At 33.2% G+C, this 19,995-nt stretch overlaps 1 protein-coding gene across 5 annotated transcripts in view; it reads right to left on the bottom strand.

Moving 5' to 3' along the window:
* The window catches only part of LOC145291909 (ubiquitin carboxyl-terminal hydrolase 37-like), a 69,890-nt gene that overhangs the window by 26,849 nt on the left and 23,046 nt on the right, over positions 1–19,995 (bottom strand). For all 5 annotated transcript variants that reach the window (XM_080137740.1, XM_080137745.1, XM_080137741.1 and 2 more), the window contains exons 3-10: positions 15,640–15,796; positions 11,741–11,840; positions 7,652–7,762; positions 6,520–6,672; positions 3,580–3,726; positions 1,366–1,497; positions 1,077–1,203; positions 205–374 (exon numbers count right to left, since the gene is read on the bottom strand). In XM_080137740.1, the coding sequence (XP_079993866.1) occupies positions 205–374; positions 1,077–1,203; positions 1,366–1,497; positions 3,580–3,726; positions 6,520–6,672; positions 7,652–7,762; positions 11,741–11,840; positions 15,640–15,796 (1,097 nt within the window). The remainder of the gene's footprint in view (positions 1–204; positions 375–1,076; positions 1,204–1,365; positions 1,498–3,579; positions 3,727–6,519; positions 6,673–7,651; positions 7,763–11,740; positions 11,841–15,639; positions 15,797–19,995) is intronic.

The following is a 19,995-nucleotide window of genomic DNA, read 5'->3' as shown; positions in this document are numbered from 1 at the left end:
CAGCCATCATAGTTCCTGGGTTAGTAGATGCAGAACAATTGAAGTAGCGGGGCAAAAGCCAAAAAGATGGATGTTAGAGAAAAAGGAAGAAATAAAGATCTAGCCAGAGATAGCCAGGAAGTCAATTTCTAAAAGTTGTACAACACATGCCAGTATGTAAAAATGAGCATTAAACTGAATATTAAAAAAAAAGTTAATACTTACTTAAGGCACGTTAAGGAGTGTTCAAGTTCAAATTCAAAATTATGTTCTGTCGGGTTAATTAATGATTCTTCATCTAAACGTTCTTTGTTTGGACTGGGGGTGCTCGAGCCAATCTTGAGAGCCTCTTCTTTTAAATGATCAAGAATTTGGTTAAGACACTCATGTGCATCCTGAAATGGAAATGGTTTAGATTTTTTTTTTTTTTTTTTTTAACAACTTCAATTCAAACAAGTTGAGCATGTGGGGTTCCACTCCATGAGTGGAAAATTTACTTTACAAACGAACGGACGAATGATTTTGGGGCAATTTTATCCCAGAAAATCCATTCTAGCAAAAATTTACTTTTACCATGACTAATGTTTGTGCAAAAATTTTTTTAAATTCAACGCATGGTTATTGAGAAAATTGCGAACAAACGGGAGTGAATTACTAGGTCCAATACCTCCTTTGAAGGAGACGGGGATGGAAGGGGCTCCTATTCCTTGAGAATCTCCCCTTTTTAAAATCACACCAAACTATCAAATTCTGTTGAGTATTATATTTGAAAGTTCCGAAATAACCTTAATATCTGTTTATAATCATTTCTGAATTTATTGGATTCCATCTTAAAATATTCTATTGCTTTTAGGAAAATTGTTTAGAAAATAAATAACTTAGCAATAAAAAAAAAAATATATATATATATATATATATATATATATATATATTCCACATATGCAGACTGATGGAATTATGATTAATAAAAAATAAATAATAAAAAAAAGACCTTTGCTCGATGACTAATAACTTAAATGTCATCTATTAGCAGATATATATTAAGTTGTGGCATTCAAATTATTTTTATTTTCTTGAGGGAATCCAACAAGACTCACCTGCATATCATTTCCAGAAAAGCGTTTTTGGACTGTAGAAATCGCCTCCCTGACATTGTCAAGTAATGTGCATTTACTCGACTCCGGTTCAGTTTTCCGTAGTGACACCAAAAGGTTTGCCAATGCACTAATTAAAACAAGAAAAAAATAAAATAATTATTAATACAAGAATTTGAGTGACCTAAAAGAAGCAGACGTCTCATTCCAATCAACTAGAACAATGTTGAGATGGTATTTAAAAGAATATTCCTGTTATGCATGTTAAATACTGACTGAAAGTTAGACTTACCTGTGTAACGAAGAAGAATTTATTTTTGATATCTTCCGGTTTGTATACAGAAGCTCGGAAACAAATGGCTCAAGGCTATACAGAGCTTGGAGGATTGCATTCAGATAACAGGTATTTCCTAAATTAGTCAGCCTATTAAAAAAATAAAAATTAAAATATTGATTATTCATAAAACTGATAGAAGTCAGATATATTAAAATTAACCACCTTTATGTTTCTGAATTTTTGAGACGAAGATTTGTATTTTGAACTGCTGTTCTCATCTTCAACGTTATTCTCACAGCGTAATAGATCCAATAACAGTAAAGAAGCACACGATCACCTATTAAGCAGACCTAGCATAGAATTTAATATTATTTAGTATTATAAATAGAATAAGTCGCAATTAAAATTTGTACGTGTGTGGATGATTAATCAGAATCAGAACTTTTGGGTGTATCGGAATTTTGTGCCTATTTTCCGATGCCAAAACAGATTTTTTCTTTTATTTGATTTTGTTTAAAATCAAATTTTCCACAGCTGGTAGTAATAAAATAATGATTTTAAACCACCAGTAAACTAAAATCTATATATCAACCCCCATCTCGAGCGTTTTTACATTTAAGTAAATATATGCACCTTTAACACGTGTTTCTACAGTAATTGGATGAAATAAGAACATTATAGTTATATATTTAGAAATTTATAAAGAATCGGAATTTAGTATGAAATCAGTAAAAATATTGGAATCATTAATGTATGCTTAATATCTAAAACTAATATATATACATATATTTTATATCTAAAATTAGGTTTAAGATATCCACAAGGACTCTTGGCATAACAAAGTATGTGGTAAAATTCTGTTGTAAATTATATTCTTCTGAAGATTGAAGGTTTAATCCTCACATTCATGGAACGAGAGCATACTACCCTCGTAACTTAAAGGGTGATGCTTAAAATTCTGTAAAGTCCCAGAGTTTGACAAGATAAAACTTAAGATGGTTGCGGTTAGATTTAATGTAAGATGAAAATAACACTCAAGATGAAAACAGTAGTCCAACTAATAAACTTTTCCTAAAAGAAGTATTAGCAGACAATTTACTAAGTATTTTTTAATAGTTTTATGCTGTACACTTCTAGCGGTTTTTGATAAACGTTGCTGTGCTTTTTTATGAAGCAAAATGTTTCTTTCGAAGTAAATTAGTTACTTAATGAATTCTAATGAAGCATGAAAGCTTCAAAGTATTGGTGGCATTTCTGATGCCTTAATCACTCAAGTAGTTTAGCAGATACAGTATGCCAATCCTTACATAAACTATAATACATCTTGATAGCGACAACAAAAGGTAGAGTGGTAGACCACATTCCATGTATGTTCTGACAAAGGGTGAAGAATAACTTGTCTTGGTCAAAATCAATCCATCTAACATTTATCATTGGCTAGATTTTGATGGCGGTCATCTTTTTTGGTGAGTTTCACTAAACTGTCACCAAGTGGCACTTCTCAGTCAAAGACTTTTCATTGACACTTTAACAGGTACTACAATCTTACTTCATTTACAAAAGTTTCGGGGGGGGGGGGATCCAATGTTGCTTTAATTTGGAAAAATGTTTCATTTAAAGTATTAATTTGTTGTTGAACCTTCAAAGTTGCTTTAATTTGAAAAATGTTTCATTTAAATTTGTTAAAAATTTTACTTTTAAAAATCCAATGTTGCTTTTAGTACACAATTATTTTATTATAATTATATTTTCTTACGCAGACTTAAATGTTTATACAATTATATATTGATATTTATTTTTATACAATAAATATTTTGGTTTTCAAATATTGGTGCTTTAGCACTTATTGAACCGCACTATCTTTAAAATAGTATTTAAGGTAAGTTAAAGTTTTATGCTGTTTTAGTCAATTGTTAGGTGAAAGTTACAAAACACCCTCCTCTCCCCACGTTAAGGATGGCTTTCTAAATAACATTACAGCACAGTTCAAGTGCATAAGTACTCAAATATTTTTCTGTTCAGAAAATTGTTACTTATTTGCTGTGTTATTTGACCAAGAAATTGGAGTTATCGCCTAACAATGACTGCCGTCTGCATACTGCAGAAGTGCAAAAAAAAAAAAAAAAAATTTTTTTTTTTTTTTTTAAAAATAAAAACAAAATTTGTCCTAATGCTGAAAAGTAAAGAGATACAGGGTGAAAAAATGTATAATAATAAAAAAGTACTTGCCCTCGCAAGGCTAACTTTGAAACGGGGTAGATTGATGTTGAGGTGTTTTCAGTTTTAGCCGGCGAATTAGATGATAGATTAACTAAAAGTCGCTGCCTTTTTACCGGAGTCGATTCACCATTTAATGTTGAGCATCTTTTAGTATTTCTAAATAGAAGACAAACACAAACGCATGAGAAAACAAAACAATTTTGAGATTCTAAATGATCAATTATTAAACATGAACAATTGTTGCATTACATAAAAATACAAAACAAATCACTCTTAAAATTTGGAGGTGGAGGTAAATTTTAGAAGCCAAAACAAAGCAGATTTTTCTATGGTTTAAAATACAAAGGCAGATTAAATTTTACCTGCTGTAACAATGGGAAGAAAATGAAGGGTTACCAGTTTTGAATTTAAAAAAAAAAAAAAAAAAAAGCTTGTCTCAGATTTATTAAAAGTGACAATTCATTTGCATATGAGAACTATTTTAACAAGGATGACTTGAAGAAGGCAGGCAGTTGAAGTTTTGGCAGCTGAGAGAGAATGGAATCAAGATTTGATGGTGTTCATTGCAGTGTTGTGGAACAGGTTGGTTGGTTGTTTTACGGCATATCAACCCTTTTCAGGTTATTTAATGCAGAATTCGGTGATTTTGAAGAAATTTTTTTTAATAGAATATATTTGTTTTTTTGCAAGTCAGTTTCTATTTAACCCATAGTTGGGACCCTAACAGGTACTACCACTCCGGGTTAGAGTGGACCTGGGAGCAATGGCAATTACAGGGTGACTCCACACTCCCCAGAGCCCACAAGCTGGGGCCTCACCATCAGATATAGTTTAAGGTCATATCCAGGACCCCCATTGAGGGACTTTTACCCTCTGCAGGGGGGCAGTCAGCGTATTCTAATGCCCCACCGACAGGGCCATGTGGAACAGGAGTTCCATTAATTTTCTTACAGGATTATATTTTTAATAAATATTTTAAAATCAACTCAATTTTGACAACATGTCTTTAGGAATAACAGTGATATTTTTCTTTTTTACATGTTTTAGTTGAAGTTGATGCCAGCATATGTGAAATGAATTAGAAAATCCTCTGCTATGTATGTGTTGTGTAATTTGAAGCTTTTCTAAGTTTTTAGAAGCTGATGTTTTTATGTTTAATGAGTTGTTTATGTCCATCAATAACTTTCTCAAACAAGCAACTAAAGTTAAGATTTGGTTTATAAATATACCTCCATACAGCACATAAAAAAGATACAAATAGTGTCAGGGTAGAAAGAGATAATGCAGTGCACTTAGCTTAATTTTATTTGAATTACAAGCACAAATTTCAGAAAATCTATACAGATTTTTTTCATCTAATATACAGGGTGACCAAGAAAGTCAAAGGGATTTTTAACTTGGAATTTTTTTTTATTTACCTTAATAGAATTTTAGCATTATAAGACATCAGCGAAGGGTACCCGGCGTTGCCCGGGTGTTTTTCGGGGTATGTAAAAAAAAAAAAAAAAAAAAAAAAAAAAAAACCGAAGCCTTCACAATGCGCAGTTGGAAAATAGTAAAGTGTAAAAAAAAAAAAAAAAAAACAGGTGCGCGTTTTTGATTGATGCGACGGCGATAGGTATTCAGCAGTAAGCATTTTGTGCGGGACCAGTTTTGAATGAGGTGAATAAATCGGTTTGTTTGTTTTTAAAAACCCGCTCCCTGTTTATTAGGAGGAGCGAAATGAAAGCTACAGTCTGATATGACGAAGTCGACATTGAAAAAACGTTACTTAGCTCTTTTCAGACAACTGGCTTTCGGCCTGTGATTGGAGTCGAGTTTCGCTTTTTTTTATACCGAAAACCGAATGTAATGCGTGCCGATGCGGGAAATGTCGAATAATTAACGTTTGAAAGTCAATAAAATTAAATAGACAAGCGAGCTCCGTGGATAACTCTGAGATATTACAATTTATAGATGATATAAAAAGTTTTAAGTTGTGAACCGAGCAAGCGCCTCTCTGAAAGAAGCCTTTTGTGGACATCGAGGAAAAGCGTACATACATACATTTTCGCTTTTATATATATAGATTTGGAAAGTTATATTTTCAGTTTCACAGATTCGTGCCCTTTCCAAAATATTAACCATGACTGAATTGCAGAATCATTTGATGATTTAATTCCCAAACTTCATTCTTAATGTTCTCCTTTCATTCTTGTTGTTTAAGGTTGAAACATTCTCCACAAGAAAAAGTTGCTAACAAACTGAAAATGGAAACCATTTAAAAGATGTTATTTTTCAAAAATTCTTTTTTTTGCAAACAAATCTCACTTGTCTGCAGATGTTCAAATTCCATTAATGTATATAAATAATGAATTTATTAAAGTTACCACTTATCAAGGCCCAAAGGCCATTCAAGAATAAGTGTTAATGAAGGTAAGGTGGTAGTGTAGTAATAGTTAATGGTGTAAATTGGGTAGAATTTGATTATTCATGGGGACAGCTCAACAAGAATTTGTTTACATTGGATTTAAAGACTACTATGTTGTATTCAACCGGTAAGCAGGCCGGTGGAATAGTGGCCATTGACCATCCTATAAAATGGACACTTGAATTTTTTGATACCGTTTGGTATCAGTGCTAGTTTATAATAAATTCAAATTAACAAATCCAAATATTTGAAGCTCAACATAAAATTTAAAAAAAAAAAAAAAAAAAAAAAATACTGCGCTGTACTAAGTGCCACATTCCACAGATTTACTATGTAACATTCAATGAAATGTTTAGTAAACATCAAACAATATTGATCAGTGAAGACAAATACATTTGATTGTATAAGAAATTTCAAGTTAGGCTATGAGCCCTTATTGCTGACAGGTAACTTAATATTAAGGTGCTCTTAAAGTTGGATCTAATATTAAATTACCCGTCAATTTTATAGGGGGGTAAAAAATGAAGCAACAAAATTACCCAACAGATCTCCGGGGTAAGGGAGCAAAACTTGCAGATTTGCTCTTGCCATAAAAACTACCTGTTTTCATGGATGCAAGAGTTTCTTGACTTTTTTCTGTTCCCCTCTGGAGAAAATGTTCGCCATTAGACTTAGGAGTTGTTGTTAGCATTCTGAAACAGAAAATAAATAAGTTCTTTGATAAAGTATATTTATATTAAGAGCATAATGACAAAAGATACAAATGTAATCACAAGAAACATGCATTTACTCAGGGGATGGGGGGGTTTAAAGTAGCCACACACACACACACACACAAGTGTAGCTACTCATGAAGTGGCGTCATGCCTTATCTGGAGAGATTTTCATTAAAAAAAAAAAAAAAAAAAAAAATCTTTACCAAGGATTTACCATCTATCAACCAGACCTTTGGGCTGGTGGATTGGGGAACCACTTTTAGATGGCCAGCTAAGAATAACCAGTAAGGAATCCCAAACCAACTGGCAATTCATTTTAGTGCTAGACTGTCGGATAACATACACAAGATATGTATTTTAGAAGAATGAATTTGGGTGGGTGTTCCGCACATGAAAACCTAACTGACTGAACTACCAGATGCCAAACACTCACTCGCTAACTCGAGTATTCCAACAGAGATACTTTTAAAATTCTGACCATCTCTTTAAGTGCAATTGTTTGAGTCTCCTACATTTGGTTCATCGGGTATATTTACCAGATAGCTTTTGAAATTTTTCATGCCCAGTTGCTTCTGTAATAACTGGAATGATAGGAGTAACACGTTTGTATATGCACACATGCACATTTAGGCAAATGTTATTAAATATTTGTTTGATTAAACTTTTTTTTTCAAATTTCAATTTTATAAATAAAATAAATGGGATGGAAGCTTTTTTATTCATTTATAACAATTACCTCCCTTTGAAACATTCCAAGCAACGCTATACATACACAATATATGCGCACTCATACAATTGAAACCATAAAGGAAGCCTGGTAACAAGATACAAGCCAAAAACATTCAACCTTAATATATAAATTTACATTTCAAAACCAAATAAAAATAATCTAAGAGAATCTTCCAGATGAAACTGGAATAATGATAAAAAAATGTAAAAAATTTTATGAACTTACTTCGGAGAGACAACCTCATGACCATTTTCTCCAAGAGTTTCTTCAAACAGTTTGGAATCACGTTTGCGTGTTACCTTCTCTTTAGGAAGAACCTCATTGTTTTCCTTACCACTATAAATATAGGATTATAGAAAAATGTTATTTTTGAAGAATCATAAAAAACAAGTCATGTTAATAATTTTATGGCAAGTATTGATTCATGTGACCTATTCCCCTTCTTCACACTTAATAAAATGAATCCAATTTCGGATAGAAGAGTGCATCACACAAGTCCATCACAGTATGAACTGTCTTTAAATAAAACCTACATTTTCCAGAAGACAAAGATAATCTAATTACTTGCTTCTCTATCAGAAGAAAATTAATGTAATTGAGTTTTAAGATTTTGAATTGAGACAAGTCTAAAAGGATCTTTCTTAAAGGAAGAGATACTGTAATGTCTAAGATGAGCTCATGACAATAGAACATTTACTAGACCCACACTCATCATCCATTAAAAAAGAAACAAAAAAAAAAAAGAAAAGAAAAAAAAAAAAGAAAAAAAATAACCAACTGATGTTTATTTTTCAAATCCCAATCGTGTCAAAAATTTGAATTCTAAATTCTGCTCAACTGCAAACTATCACCACAATTTTTCTCAACCCTTAGGCAATCTAAGTCCCTCAATTCTTTGTGAAAAGAAAAGGGTTTCATTAGCAAATTCTGTAAAAAGCTGGTTTACAAATGAATACAAAAGTTTCGTCACTTTATTTCATGTTACAATGTCGACACCATCTTTCACTCGCATCATTTTTTCATGTATTATAGAAACCAGAGAACCAACTCCCACAGAAAGCAAGTGTTGAAGATATCCTCGTAACCCAGTCACAAAATCGGCTGACTTTTTTTTTATATTACCCAGCTGGTATCTTTCCAATTTTTTTTTTTTTTTTTTTTTTTTTTAACAAAATCAGCTGACAATTCATAATGTTAAAAAAATATTCAAATTTCACTAGCACATTCTTAAAGTCCAAACTTAAACTAAATTTTATTTAGTGGACTTTTTTATTACAAAAAGTATTACCAACATCACCCCCTTACCCCAACCTCTCTGTTGGGATCTTTTTTTCACTTGTAGGGGCACCAATTATCAAGGCCTGGAGGCCATTCAAGGATAAGGGTTAAGTGTTAGGTAGATGGCAAGACAAGATCAGTCATGGTGGAACTTGGGTAGGGCTAGATTATCTAAATGGATAAATTTATTTACATTAGACTTTAAGATGACCATGTTATAATCAGCCAGGAAGCAAACAAATGGTATTGTGTTCTACAGAGTTCTAGAAAAGAAACTGCTCATGGAATTATCTTTTAGTTTTGGGCACAAATAGGGTGTGAGGAAAAGTTTGTGGTTGTTTTAGCTAGGCAAGTATTGAGAACAAATTACAGGGAGGGACCACAGATTGGAGCTCAGTCAAACACTTACCACAAAAGTATTGATATAGCAAAGATAGACTCGCAATGTCTCTTCTATGAGAAAGGAGTAGGTGTGTGACCAAAGGCAGTTTGTGTCTGAAACCAAATGCTGGACAACTGTTGCCCGTTAGAAAGCATGCATGACCATTCATCCTACGTAACACTGAAATTGATTCAATTGGAACTCGACCCAGATTCAGAATCTGTCCCCATTACACCATTTAGTGCTTCTGTATTATTAGAGTAGATTTCAAAGTATTGAATTTCAAGTAAAACTAATGGTATTTACTTGTCATGTTGCAATACTGAACATATCCAAAAATTATGAAAAGCCGCTGCAAAAAAGGTAGGCTCTCTCTACCGTGCTAGAAAACTACTGACACCTGAAAGTATTCTGTACCTCTATAAGGCCACCATTCGCCCATGTATGGAGTATTGTTGTCACATTTGGGCTGGCGCATCTGCTACTAGTCTCTCGCTCCTAGACAAGGTTAAAAAAAAGAGTCGCCAATCTGATAGGCCCTGAACTGGCACCTAAGCTTCAGCCTCTGTCCCATCGACAAAACGTTCTGCCTGTTCTAAGTATTTTAATGGTGAATTCTCTGACAAACTGCAGACACTTATGCCACCACGACGTAGACACCCTCGACAAACCCGACAGGCAGCTAAATCCCACCCTCACACAGTAGAGATCCCTAGATGTAAAAGATCTTTCTACTCCAGTAGTTTCTTCCCCAGAACCGCTAGACTCTGGAATTCCATTCCAGTTTCCTGCTTTCCTAACTGTACTGACATGCAGAAGTTCAAGTGCAACGTGAACCGACATCTTGCTGCCCAAATCCCAACAGTGCCCCAGTAGTTGCTGCCCCTGATAGTAGCCCCCTACATCAAAGTGGCAATGCGCAGGTTTACGAGTTGAGTAATTCTTTCGAAATGAATTTTCTGGAATGTGGATCTCTAGGAAATCGTTTACTTAGTCACAGTTTTTAGTAAGCTACCAGCTTTATTTAAATCTGAACTGGTGCACAAGATTGGTAGTAATTTTCCCTCACTTGAGCAAATTCTTGAAAATTGTGTGAAAATTGTTCGTACTATTGAATTCTGTAAGTATGATGCTCAACAGCATAGGGCAATGGATGTTGCTAAGAAAAAGTTCACTCCTAAGTTTAAATACTCCTCAGAAGCTAAGAAGCTCTTTACTTTGGAGAATTTTTGCATCAAAGTTTGTAAGTTTAATTACGGTTGTAATTTTTGCCGGTCTAATAACCATAGAGGACGTGCATGGGGTGAAAATGTAATAATAATATATATATATATAAAAAGGGGGGGGGGGTAAATATTTTCTGAAAACTTGAAAATCTTAACATTCGAAACAGAGTTACTTCCCTTTTTCCTGCGTCTCAAATATAGCAAAGCATTTTTTTTTTAAAAACCCTGCATTAGTCTTGTGGGGTATTTTGTCACCCCAATTTTGCTGTAAGTGCTCATAATTCCTAGTTGGCAAATTATTTCATTTTCTTCTTTCCAATACTCTCCTGACTGAGGGTACAGCACATGTGGTATGGCGCAGTTCTATCCTTGGAAGTAGACGTTTTGTCCTAACGTGTCCAGTCACACCAGCTGATTAACCTTGGTATGATTTTATGATTCATATATTTTTGTATTTTTTCAGTGGTAATGAAAAATTATAGATATAAGGACATTGTGTATCATTAAGCTACTCTAATATTTAATATGGAATTAATTTTTTTGGTATTTTCTTTGTTTTGATGGGATTAGTTTTACTTACAATTTATTACTGTTTCAGTCTTGTAACTATGAGCTTACCTAATGTAATAGATTTATTTTTCCTTAGTTTTATAATTTGTTATTGCATTATTTTATGTTAATATCAACAAGATACAAGTGATTTCAACAGGGACTGTAGATATATTTTGAACTAGCTGACAACTATATTTTACAAAATAACAGTATAAACATTTTTGTATCTGGTGTATAAACATTCCATGGGATTAACCATGTTTGGAACATCCAGGTGACTAAAGCTGAAAAATGGTTTTCTTTAATAAGGCAGTAATATTTAACTAATTGTGACATGACAAGTAGATACAATTGGTTTTTGTTTTGTTTTAACCTTTTTTTATAAATTTATTTTACTTCTGAATTTTTATATTTATTTATTTGCAGACTCATCCTTATCTTCATAGTTTCATCACGTTTTGACCAACTATTCCTCTGGTCTTCAGGTGGTTAACCACAACAGGATAGGAGTGTCGAGTCTTAACTGTATTTAAGTAATTAATGCCTCCCATATTTTTTGTCTTGTAGATAGCGGTTTCAATCTTACATAAAGCCGGCCAAAAACATGGTGAGACAACTATGGGAGGTAGTAATTACCGAGGATACAGTTAAGAGACTCAACATTCCTACCTGTCATGGTTAACTACCTGACGAAGGCCAGAGGAATAATTAGCCGAAACATGGTAAAACAACAACTATGAAGATTAGGATAACAGTCTGTAAATAAGTATCCAAATTACTCATTTTAAAAAAGGATTAAAAAGAAAAAATATTCTGAATTTTGCTTGAATAACTAACCAACCAGCATTCAAAGTATCATCTGTTGAACCAACTTACCTGATGAAAGAATGCCTAACGGGTCTTTCAATTGGCAGAGTTTTATTGATTCTTTTATCCGAGAGTGGAGTAGATACACCCACTTCAGCTTTATTAAAAGCTGGAAAAAAAAAATAAAATAAATAAAAAAATAAGTTATAATTCATTTTTTGTTTAAACATCTTTTTTTCTGGATATATTTATCATAAAACAGTATTAGCTAGAAGTGTAAGCCATGTTTAGTTTCAGAAACGTTTCAGATGGTTCGTTGTTCTAAACAAGTCTTGAGAGGTGACTGGTTTGCACTAGACAGAACACACAAGTCCTGAGAGATGACTTGTTTGCAGTAGACAGTTCCACAGAGCCAAAATATTCTTACCGTGTTGAGACGGAAAAAAAACATGTGAAATTGCTCCAGAAAAGGTTTAATATTTATGAAGCAATTCTGGTTTCTGATTAGTTGGTAGCAAAAACGTGAATTAATTCGATTTGTCAGTTCCTAGCAGCATTGTTTATAAATAGAATCGTCTGACTGTGGGATCATACCCCATTCTTCGTCCAAAATATTGCAACATCCTCCCTATTTTTTTTATAATGGGGAAGTCCTTTGTGTTCGTTCTGCTCAAAAATAAATATATTGTCGACCACAAAAAAATTGGGTCGTCTTCTATTTCTTCTGGGATATCTTTCGACTTTATCATCATCATCATGGACACTCTTGTCTGTCATTTTTATTGTCTCCATTTGTTTTAATTATTTGAGGGAACATAATTTCATCTTCATATGACAGGTTTTCGCCTGTAAAATTAAACGTGTCTGTGAATTTTACACATCGGATTCTTTTTATTTTATTTTTTTTCTAGAAAAAATACTAAATTGGCTGGACTGTTTTTATTGTATCCAAGAAATATACCTCTGTCGGCTTTAATATTCAATTTACTCTTTATCTATATATGCGAAGCAAGTTGAACCAAATATATGCATTCTACTTAAATTTGTTTTTTTACCACAGAAAGATTCATATGGAGTTTTAGATAGTGTTTTGTTAAAGCACCTGTTGCGTATATAGGCTGCTGCCATAAGTGCGTACATCCAGAGGTTTTTAGGGAGTTTTGATTCAATGAGTAGGCATTTTGCCATTTCAAAAAGTGTCCGCCACGCACATTCAGCAGTCCCGTTTTGGTGTGGCGATCTAAGAGCTGATGTTTCATGCCTAATATGATGGTTAATTAGTAAAAGTTCAAAGTCTTTATTGGTGAATTCAGTACTGTTATCAGAGCGAATACACTTGACTTTGCCATAGGGAGCCATGTCAGCTAGATATTTTTTAGTTGCTAGCAGGGTATCAGATTTGTTCTTTAAAAAGTAAACCATTATTAAACCTGAATGGTCATCTACGAAATTTAATACTTATCTATAATGTTCTCTGGCCATCAGTTCCACGGGACCGTTCAAGTCACAATGCACCATTGATAGGATTTTTTTTGGCCTTTTTGTCTGGTATCTTGCTTTGATAGTTTGTCATTTTCCCTTGCGTACAGACGTCGCTGTTGAAGTTTTTTGATGTTTGTATTTTCATTCCATCAACTACAGTCGGCAACTTTTTGATATCAGGAACATTGCAATGTCCAAGAATTTTATGCCATGTCTGTAGATAATGGCAGGCGGTTTTCAATGGGACTACGCTATTTAAATAATAGCGTCTTCCATTTTCTTTAATGTCGAATACAGTTCCATTCGGGTATACTAGTTTTGATTTATTGGGGCTAAAGTTTATATTTGCACCTTGTTTTGTGGCAGCTTGTACAGAAAATATATTTTATTTAAATTTTGGGATTAGAAGAGCGTTTTCTAGAATACAGAAACAGTTCACCTTTATTGTTCTTTAGCGAGATTTTCGCATTGCCTCTTTTCAAAACAATATCATTTACTCGACTCTCGTCAGCTAGTTCTACAAAATGATTTTGTGGCTTAAAGTTGGGGTCAAAATTGATAAAATCAGATTCCTTTGTAATCACATGTGCCGTGACCCCACAATTGACAAGAACATTATTATTGTTTGTTGAAGCATTAAACGTACACGAAAATAAAAATGTATGTTCGCTAACAGAGCTCTACATTTTTAAAGGAGTCGCCATTTTGAGTCCTGTATCTACATTGGAAACTCTTGTGATTAGGTCATCCACAATTATAGCAAATAATATTTGTACTTTATTAGGAGAAAAATTGTTTTGGGCAAAGTTGCGGTTTTTATTCCTGGCCTGGGTATAATTTAATTTTGGTGTTTTTATGTGTGTATTTTTAAATTTCATGATATTTGTGGATTCGTTTTTTTTCTGTGATCATTTTTTCAGTTTCTTCGTAACTTCTGAGTGCTACCTTGAATTGGCTAAAAGTCATGGGGTTTTCTTTCTGGGTTATCACGGTGGTAAATGGCTTGAAATCACTTGGTAATCCCTTAAGGACCATGGAAATTAAGACTGTCACTTATAACTTGACCAGACAGTTTCAAAGAATTTGCAGTCGTTTTGGCTCTTATAATATAATCAGTAATAGTTTCGACTTCCATTCGTTTTAGAGAGTATATAAAGTATAATATATCAGTGTATAAAGAAATAATTTTGGGTTTTCCTTTCGATAAATAATGCTCTCTCTCAATATGTTTAATGCTTTGCAGCCATCGTCCAGGGCTTCTCTCATTACCAGTGATAGACTTCGGTCATCTAAACACTGTATTAATTCCGCAAAGACAGTTGAGTTCTTTTCAATGAAGTCGGGGTCGTTTCTGTTTTCAGGTTGTGTTTGAAGTACTTTGTGTAGCTTTTGGATTCGTAGATATCATAGAAATTTAACTTGCCACAATTCAAATTTTGCTGGGCCCATAACCTCTAGAAGTGTTAACACAAATAAAATGGATACAGTTTAACGTCTTGTCCAAGATTTTTTTTTTTTCCTTTCCACGGCCCTATATGTATATAGATTTCTATATAAAAAAAAAGTCCTGGACAGGACGTTAAACTGTATCCATTTTATTTGTATTAACACTTCTAGACAATAGGCAAAACGAAATTTGTTATATGATTGCTTAGATCTTTGCTCACTCTGGAAGGCTGCTTTCTGATATTGTAAACATGTCAGCCTAGGTTTTCATTAAGCATTCCATAAAGTTTTTTTTTTTTTTTAGTTATCTTTAAAGTAAATTTATAAATATCATTTTTTAAATAGTCAAATTTTCCTGTGAATAGTCAAACTCTCAGAATATACTTCATTTAAAAAATTTTTGTTTAATATTTGAAAATTTAAATAAGAAAATTTTTATGGATGTGTGTGGTAAAATAGAGATGAATTAATTATGTGAAATTTAATACAAATGAGCTCTTCTAGTCATCCATGGCCGTTAAAAACTGAGATAAATTTGGTGGATTTTTTATTTGGGATGGGGGAGATCTTAATGCTTAAAACTTTGTTATATACATATTTATAAAAATTTTTTTTTAAAAATACCCTAACACTAAGTGGCAAGACCACATAAAAACTACATCTTCATAAATCATGTACACTTTGGTTAAACAGGCCAATGACAATTCATTTTCTACAGAAGAAATTGGCTTCTTAAACATAATCTGTACGGCTGAACAATATTTGAATAAAATTGTGATGCATTTGTAGAATTGTCAAGTTGTACCTGTTGATTTTACATTATTCCTCGGCTTGAATAAAAAGTGGATCTGTTTTCAAAAAGTTTGTCAAAAGTTAAAGTGACATCTGGTGGAAAGCGCAAACGATCAGGATCGGTAAAAAAAAAAAAAAAAAAAAAAAAAATCTGGCTAAAAATTGAAAGCTGAAAGGGGGTTACATATTTTCAAACTAATATTTAACAAATTAAAAAAAATAAATTAATAAAAAAATAAAAAACTTACACTTTGGAGAGGTCGAATTATTCTTCCAGTCTTCAAAAAAACTGGATACTTTTTCCAGAAGGTCTGCGTTCGGATTAAACTGTATCATAAGGCCATCGAAAAACTCCAAGACAAGCCGCTTCTTACAGATAATTCGTTTGAGCGAGGATCGAATCAACTAGATACAAAATAAAAATAGGAAATTAAAAAAAGATAGATTTTGAAACTTGGACCTAAATGACATTTAAGCCGACAAATCAAACTTTGATTCCGACTAATTTGTATTTGTTATTGTTGTACAATGTTATTAGCAATATGCTTTACTAGAGTTTTAGAAAATTACTTAATCTGGAACAAACTAGTAATAACAATCTTGAATGATCATCAAAAAATGCTTTACTTGGGGCGACAGCCCCCCCCCTCCAAAACAGGTACTCTTAAGTACATTATCAATATAGAAAATAAAAAGAAAAAAAATCAGGTTTCTGAATTTCTGAGATACAGATTGATAATTTGTATTAGTCTAACAACTGTTCTCATCTCTATCGTTATTCTCACATTTCAGCCTCCGACCCCTTGGAGTATCTTATCAAACTGAAATCGTTCAAAATTCCATGGAGATTCCTAAGGTTTTTGACCTACGCTACCCCCACACACAATTGACAAGACCCACCTAAAGATGTGAAGTTACTTTGGCCGAAATACTGTGCAAATAATGCCCAAGATGAGAATAGTAGTATCATTTTTTTTTTTTTTTTTTAAATTCCAATATTTTCCCTAGATTCGATACAATTGCTGATTCTGTTCTAAATTTCTTGATTCAAAATTATTTTAAATTTCTAAAAATGGAGTTATACTTTTCCAAACATACAATTATACTTGTGGAGATGATCTATAGATTTTAGTTTTACTTGTAATATTTTTAATTTCATCATTAATACGAGCCATGTAAAATTAAGGATTTTGTTTTGCAATCCAGAGATTAAAAAAAAAAAGTCAAAGATTCAAATATATAAGAAATGTTATCAAAAGCAAGCTCTTCTACCTATTTGGATAAGTTTTTAGCAATTTTACTCACTTGAAAAACATCTAGTGTCAAGCATTATGCGAAAACAAGAAAAATGGCTACAAATTGACACCAATATTTGAAGTTTTGGAAATGACTTAAAAATAAAGCAAAACAGTTAGAAACCTACTCAATATGCCATGGTAATACATATTAGGAGGGTTTCTAACAGTACTAGCAGTTCCGCCCGGCTTGGCTCGGGCCCTATATACTGTTCATAACTTTAAGTGTCAATATGTACGGTAATGCTTTTCTTTATAATAGGTTTCCTTAACTACCATAGAGAAAAGTTGGTAGAGACCGTAGACGTCAAATTTTTTAAAACTTTGACCAATTTTTACCTCATAACATTTGTTTTGGGCTCAAATTAAATTAAAATGCTTGACCCATGTCCAAGTAACATACAAAATTTCAATTGTTTATACGTAACATTGGCGGAGGAGTTTGGTAGAGTCTGCAAAGATCAACTATTTCAACCTTGACCTCTTGGCAGCAAAACTTTCACCCAAAGATTGATTAAAAAGCTTGCTGCATTTCTGAGTATCCTTTATTTAAAATTTGAAATGTTTAGACTCAAAATTGGCTGAATAGTTTGCTAGAGACCGCAAATGTAAAATCTTTTGAACTTTGACAGCCAAATTTTCGGCCAAAATCCGATTAGATTACTTGCCCTATGTCTGAATACACTTCATGTAAAATTTCAAATATTCAGAGAAAAAATTGGTTGAGTAATTTGATAGAGACCGCATAGGTCAATTTTTATTAACTTTGACCCCTTTAACATTTATTGTTTTGGACTCAAATCAAATTATAAAACTAGATCCATGTCCAAAGAACCTTTATCTAAAATTTCAAGTGTTTAGACCCAAAATTGGCGGAGGAGTTTGGTAGAGTTCTCAAAGGTCAAATCGTTGAACTTTGACCTCTTAATAGACAAATTTCTGGCTGAAAACCGATCAAAAAGATTTTCACAAATCTTAGCATGTCAAATCCAGAGTCTGTAGACCAATAATTAATAGTTATTGTGTAGAGAAATGTACACAGACATTTTCCTTTTTTATAGATATAGATTTTGTACAAATTTTTTATTTTTAAGCTACCAAAACTAAATATTTAAGTATCAATTCACGGCCATTTTTCTTGTTCTCATGTAACGCTCAACACCGTTTTTCAAACCAGATAAACGTTTCAAAGCTAAAACCAATAACATTTATATAATTTATTACTTTTTCAAATATTTGTGGGTTGTAAAACATACCCAAAATCAAGTTTTAAAACAAAAATATTAGGTTGGCAAGAAGGTTCTTGCGGAATTTTTTTTTTTTTTATTTCAAATTATTTATTTTAAAATAAGTTTTTGTTATAACTTCACTTTATATATATTATTTTAAAGAATATTTTTTGCTTTATCTAATTGTTTAAATTAGAATTGTTTTAGAACGTTAAATACAAGATGGAAAAAGAGCAAATTTGCACAATTTTCTTGTTTCAATTCAAACTAGGCCGAAAAGTTGCTGAAACAGTTCACGATATCAATGAAGCGTTTGGCCCAGGAACCACCACTGAATGCACAGCACAATGGATGGTGGTTTAAATTTCATGGTAGCGACGAGTTTTGATTAGTATAGTGATCAGCCATTGGATGTTCACAACATTCAATTAAGAGCCTTAGTTGAAGCCAATCCATGCACAACTGCTAGAGAAATTAGATCTAACGTATATGACGATTACGACAACCGGCGACACTCAGCTCAATGGTTAGATACTAACAAAGCTCCACAAAACATTCCGAAGTCAGAGTTGCACCAAAAAGGTCATGCTGACTGTTTATTGGTTTACAATAGTTTTATCCATTAGCTTTTTTGAATGCAGGTGAAAGCATTACAGCACAGAAGCACTGTCAACCAGAGTTGCAGAGTCAGATGGTAAAAGTCTGACTCTTAGAATGCTAACGTAAGACTCCTTTGATATCTTCGACTCCTATGTAGAAATCTATTCTGCAGATCTATATACCGGCTTTCCACAACTAGTCAGCAAATAAATACTTTTCATATATATTTCTATGTTTAACATACACTCAACCAACTTTATAGAATAAGTTAAGATAAAAAAATAAAAAATTTATAATGAAATTTTTTTATGCTATCAGTTCAAAAGGGAATACAATATTTAGGGATAGTGGAAACCTTTTTAGGCCATGGCATTTTGAAGCCAAACACTTCTCGTCAGAAGAAATTTTTTAAAAGATAATATTGCCTTTATGGAAAGAGGATCAAAGGAAAAACAGGAAAAAGCTATAAAGGGTTATAGTAGCATGCATTGCTTCTTATTGATTTAAGCCCGTTTTTCTTTTTTTCGAATAAGATTGCAATTCTGGATCAATCCTGGACTAATCCAATTGCCAAACTCCACTTAATTCAGGAACTGGATAACTTTGGGATTACGATCCGATTGTTATCAGATGTAATCCACAGCGATCTCACTCAAAGACAGAATTTTTATTGATCCTGTGTGACGTCCAGGGTTGGCGAGTCGGAGTCGAGGCCAATTTATGGACCAGGAGCCGGAGTAGGTAAAATTCACCCGACGTCTCAAAAATAGCATTTTTTGCGGTGGAAAAAGTTAGGGAAATATTCTATTGTATCTTAATATCCCAAGTCACATTTTTTTGAGGTAGGTCACTCAAAAAACGTTTAATATTACCTGCCGTTTTCTTTATCACCCTCTCGAATAAAGTAATCACATAGCTCCTGTCATCCCTCGCCAAACCAAAACCAACATTATACATGCAATCAGCTGTTCTCTCCTTGCTGAAGTCTAATTTAAGGACTTGAAGACAATCAGATTGTAGTCAGGAAAACTGAAGAGGTCCACAGGTATGCACTTCTAAGAAAGAAGCTTTGTTCATAGAATATACGTTTAGGTTTAGGCACAGATAAAGTGTGTGTGTGTGTGTGGGGGGGGGGGTTATTGATAGTGTTTTCAGCTAGACGAGTGTTTCTTTGGCGAGGTGGCACCATAGATTGAACCTCAGTCGAACACTTGCTATGAAAATAACGATAAAGCAGAGAAACTCGCAATATCTCTTCTGTGAGATAGAGGTTGCCGGGAAGAGAAAAGGACATCTATAAGGCTAAGAAGTCTATTTTGAACTATCAAGGCAGGACAAGTACTTTCTAGCAGCTCCTGCCCAGATATGGCAACAGTACTCCATCCTTGGACGTACCTGGCTCTTCTATAGATAAAGAATTGCATCAGCATTGAGATATCTACTGGATCAATAGGATCCCACCATTTTTCCAGCGGCCTTG

The sequence above is a fragment of the Euprymna scolopes genome, chromosome 13 (genome assembly GCF_053919585.1).
Source record: "Euprymna scolopes isolate OS-2025 chromosome 13, ASM5391958v1, whole genome shotgun sequence".
NCBI classification, from domain to species: Eukaryota; Metazoa; Mollusca; class Cephalopoda; order Sepiida; family Sepiolidae; genus Euprymna; species Euprymna scolopes.
Note: the sequence above shows the minus strand (reverse complement) of the source record. Positions and strands in the feature narration are given on the sequence as shown.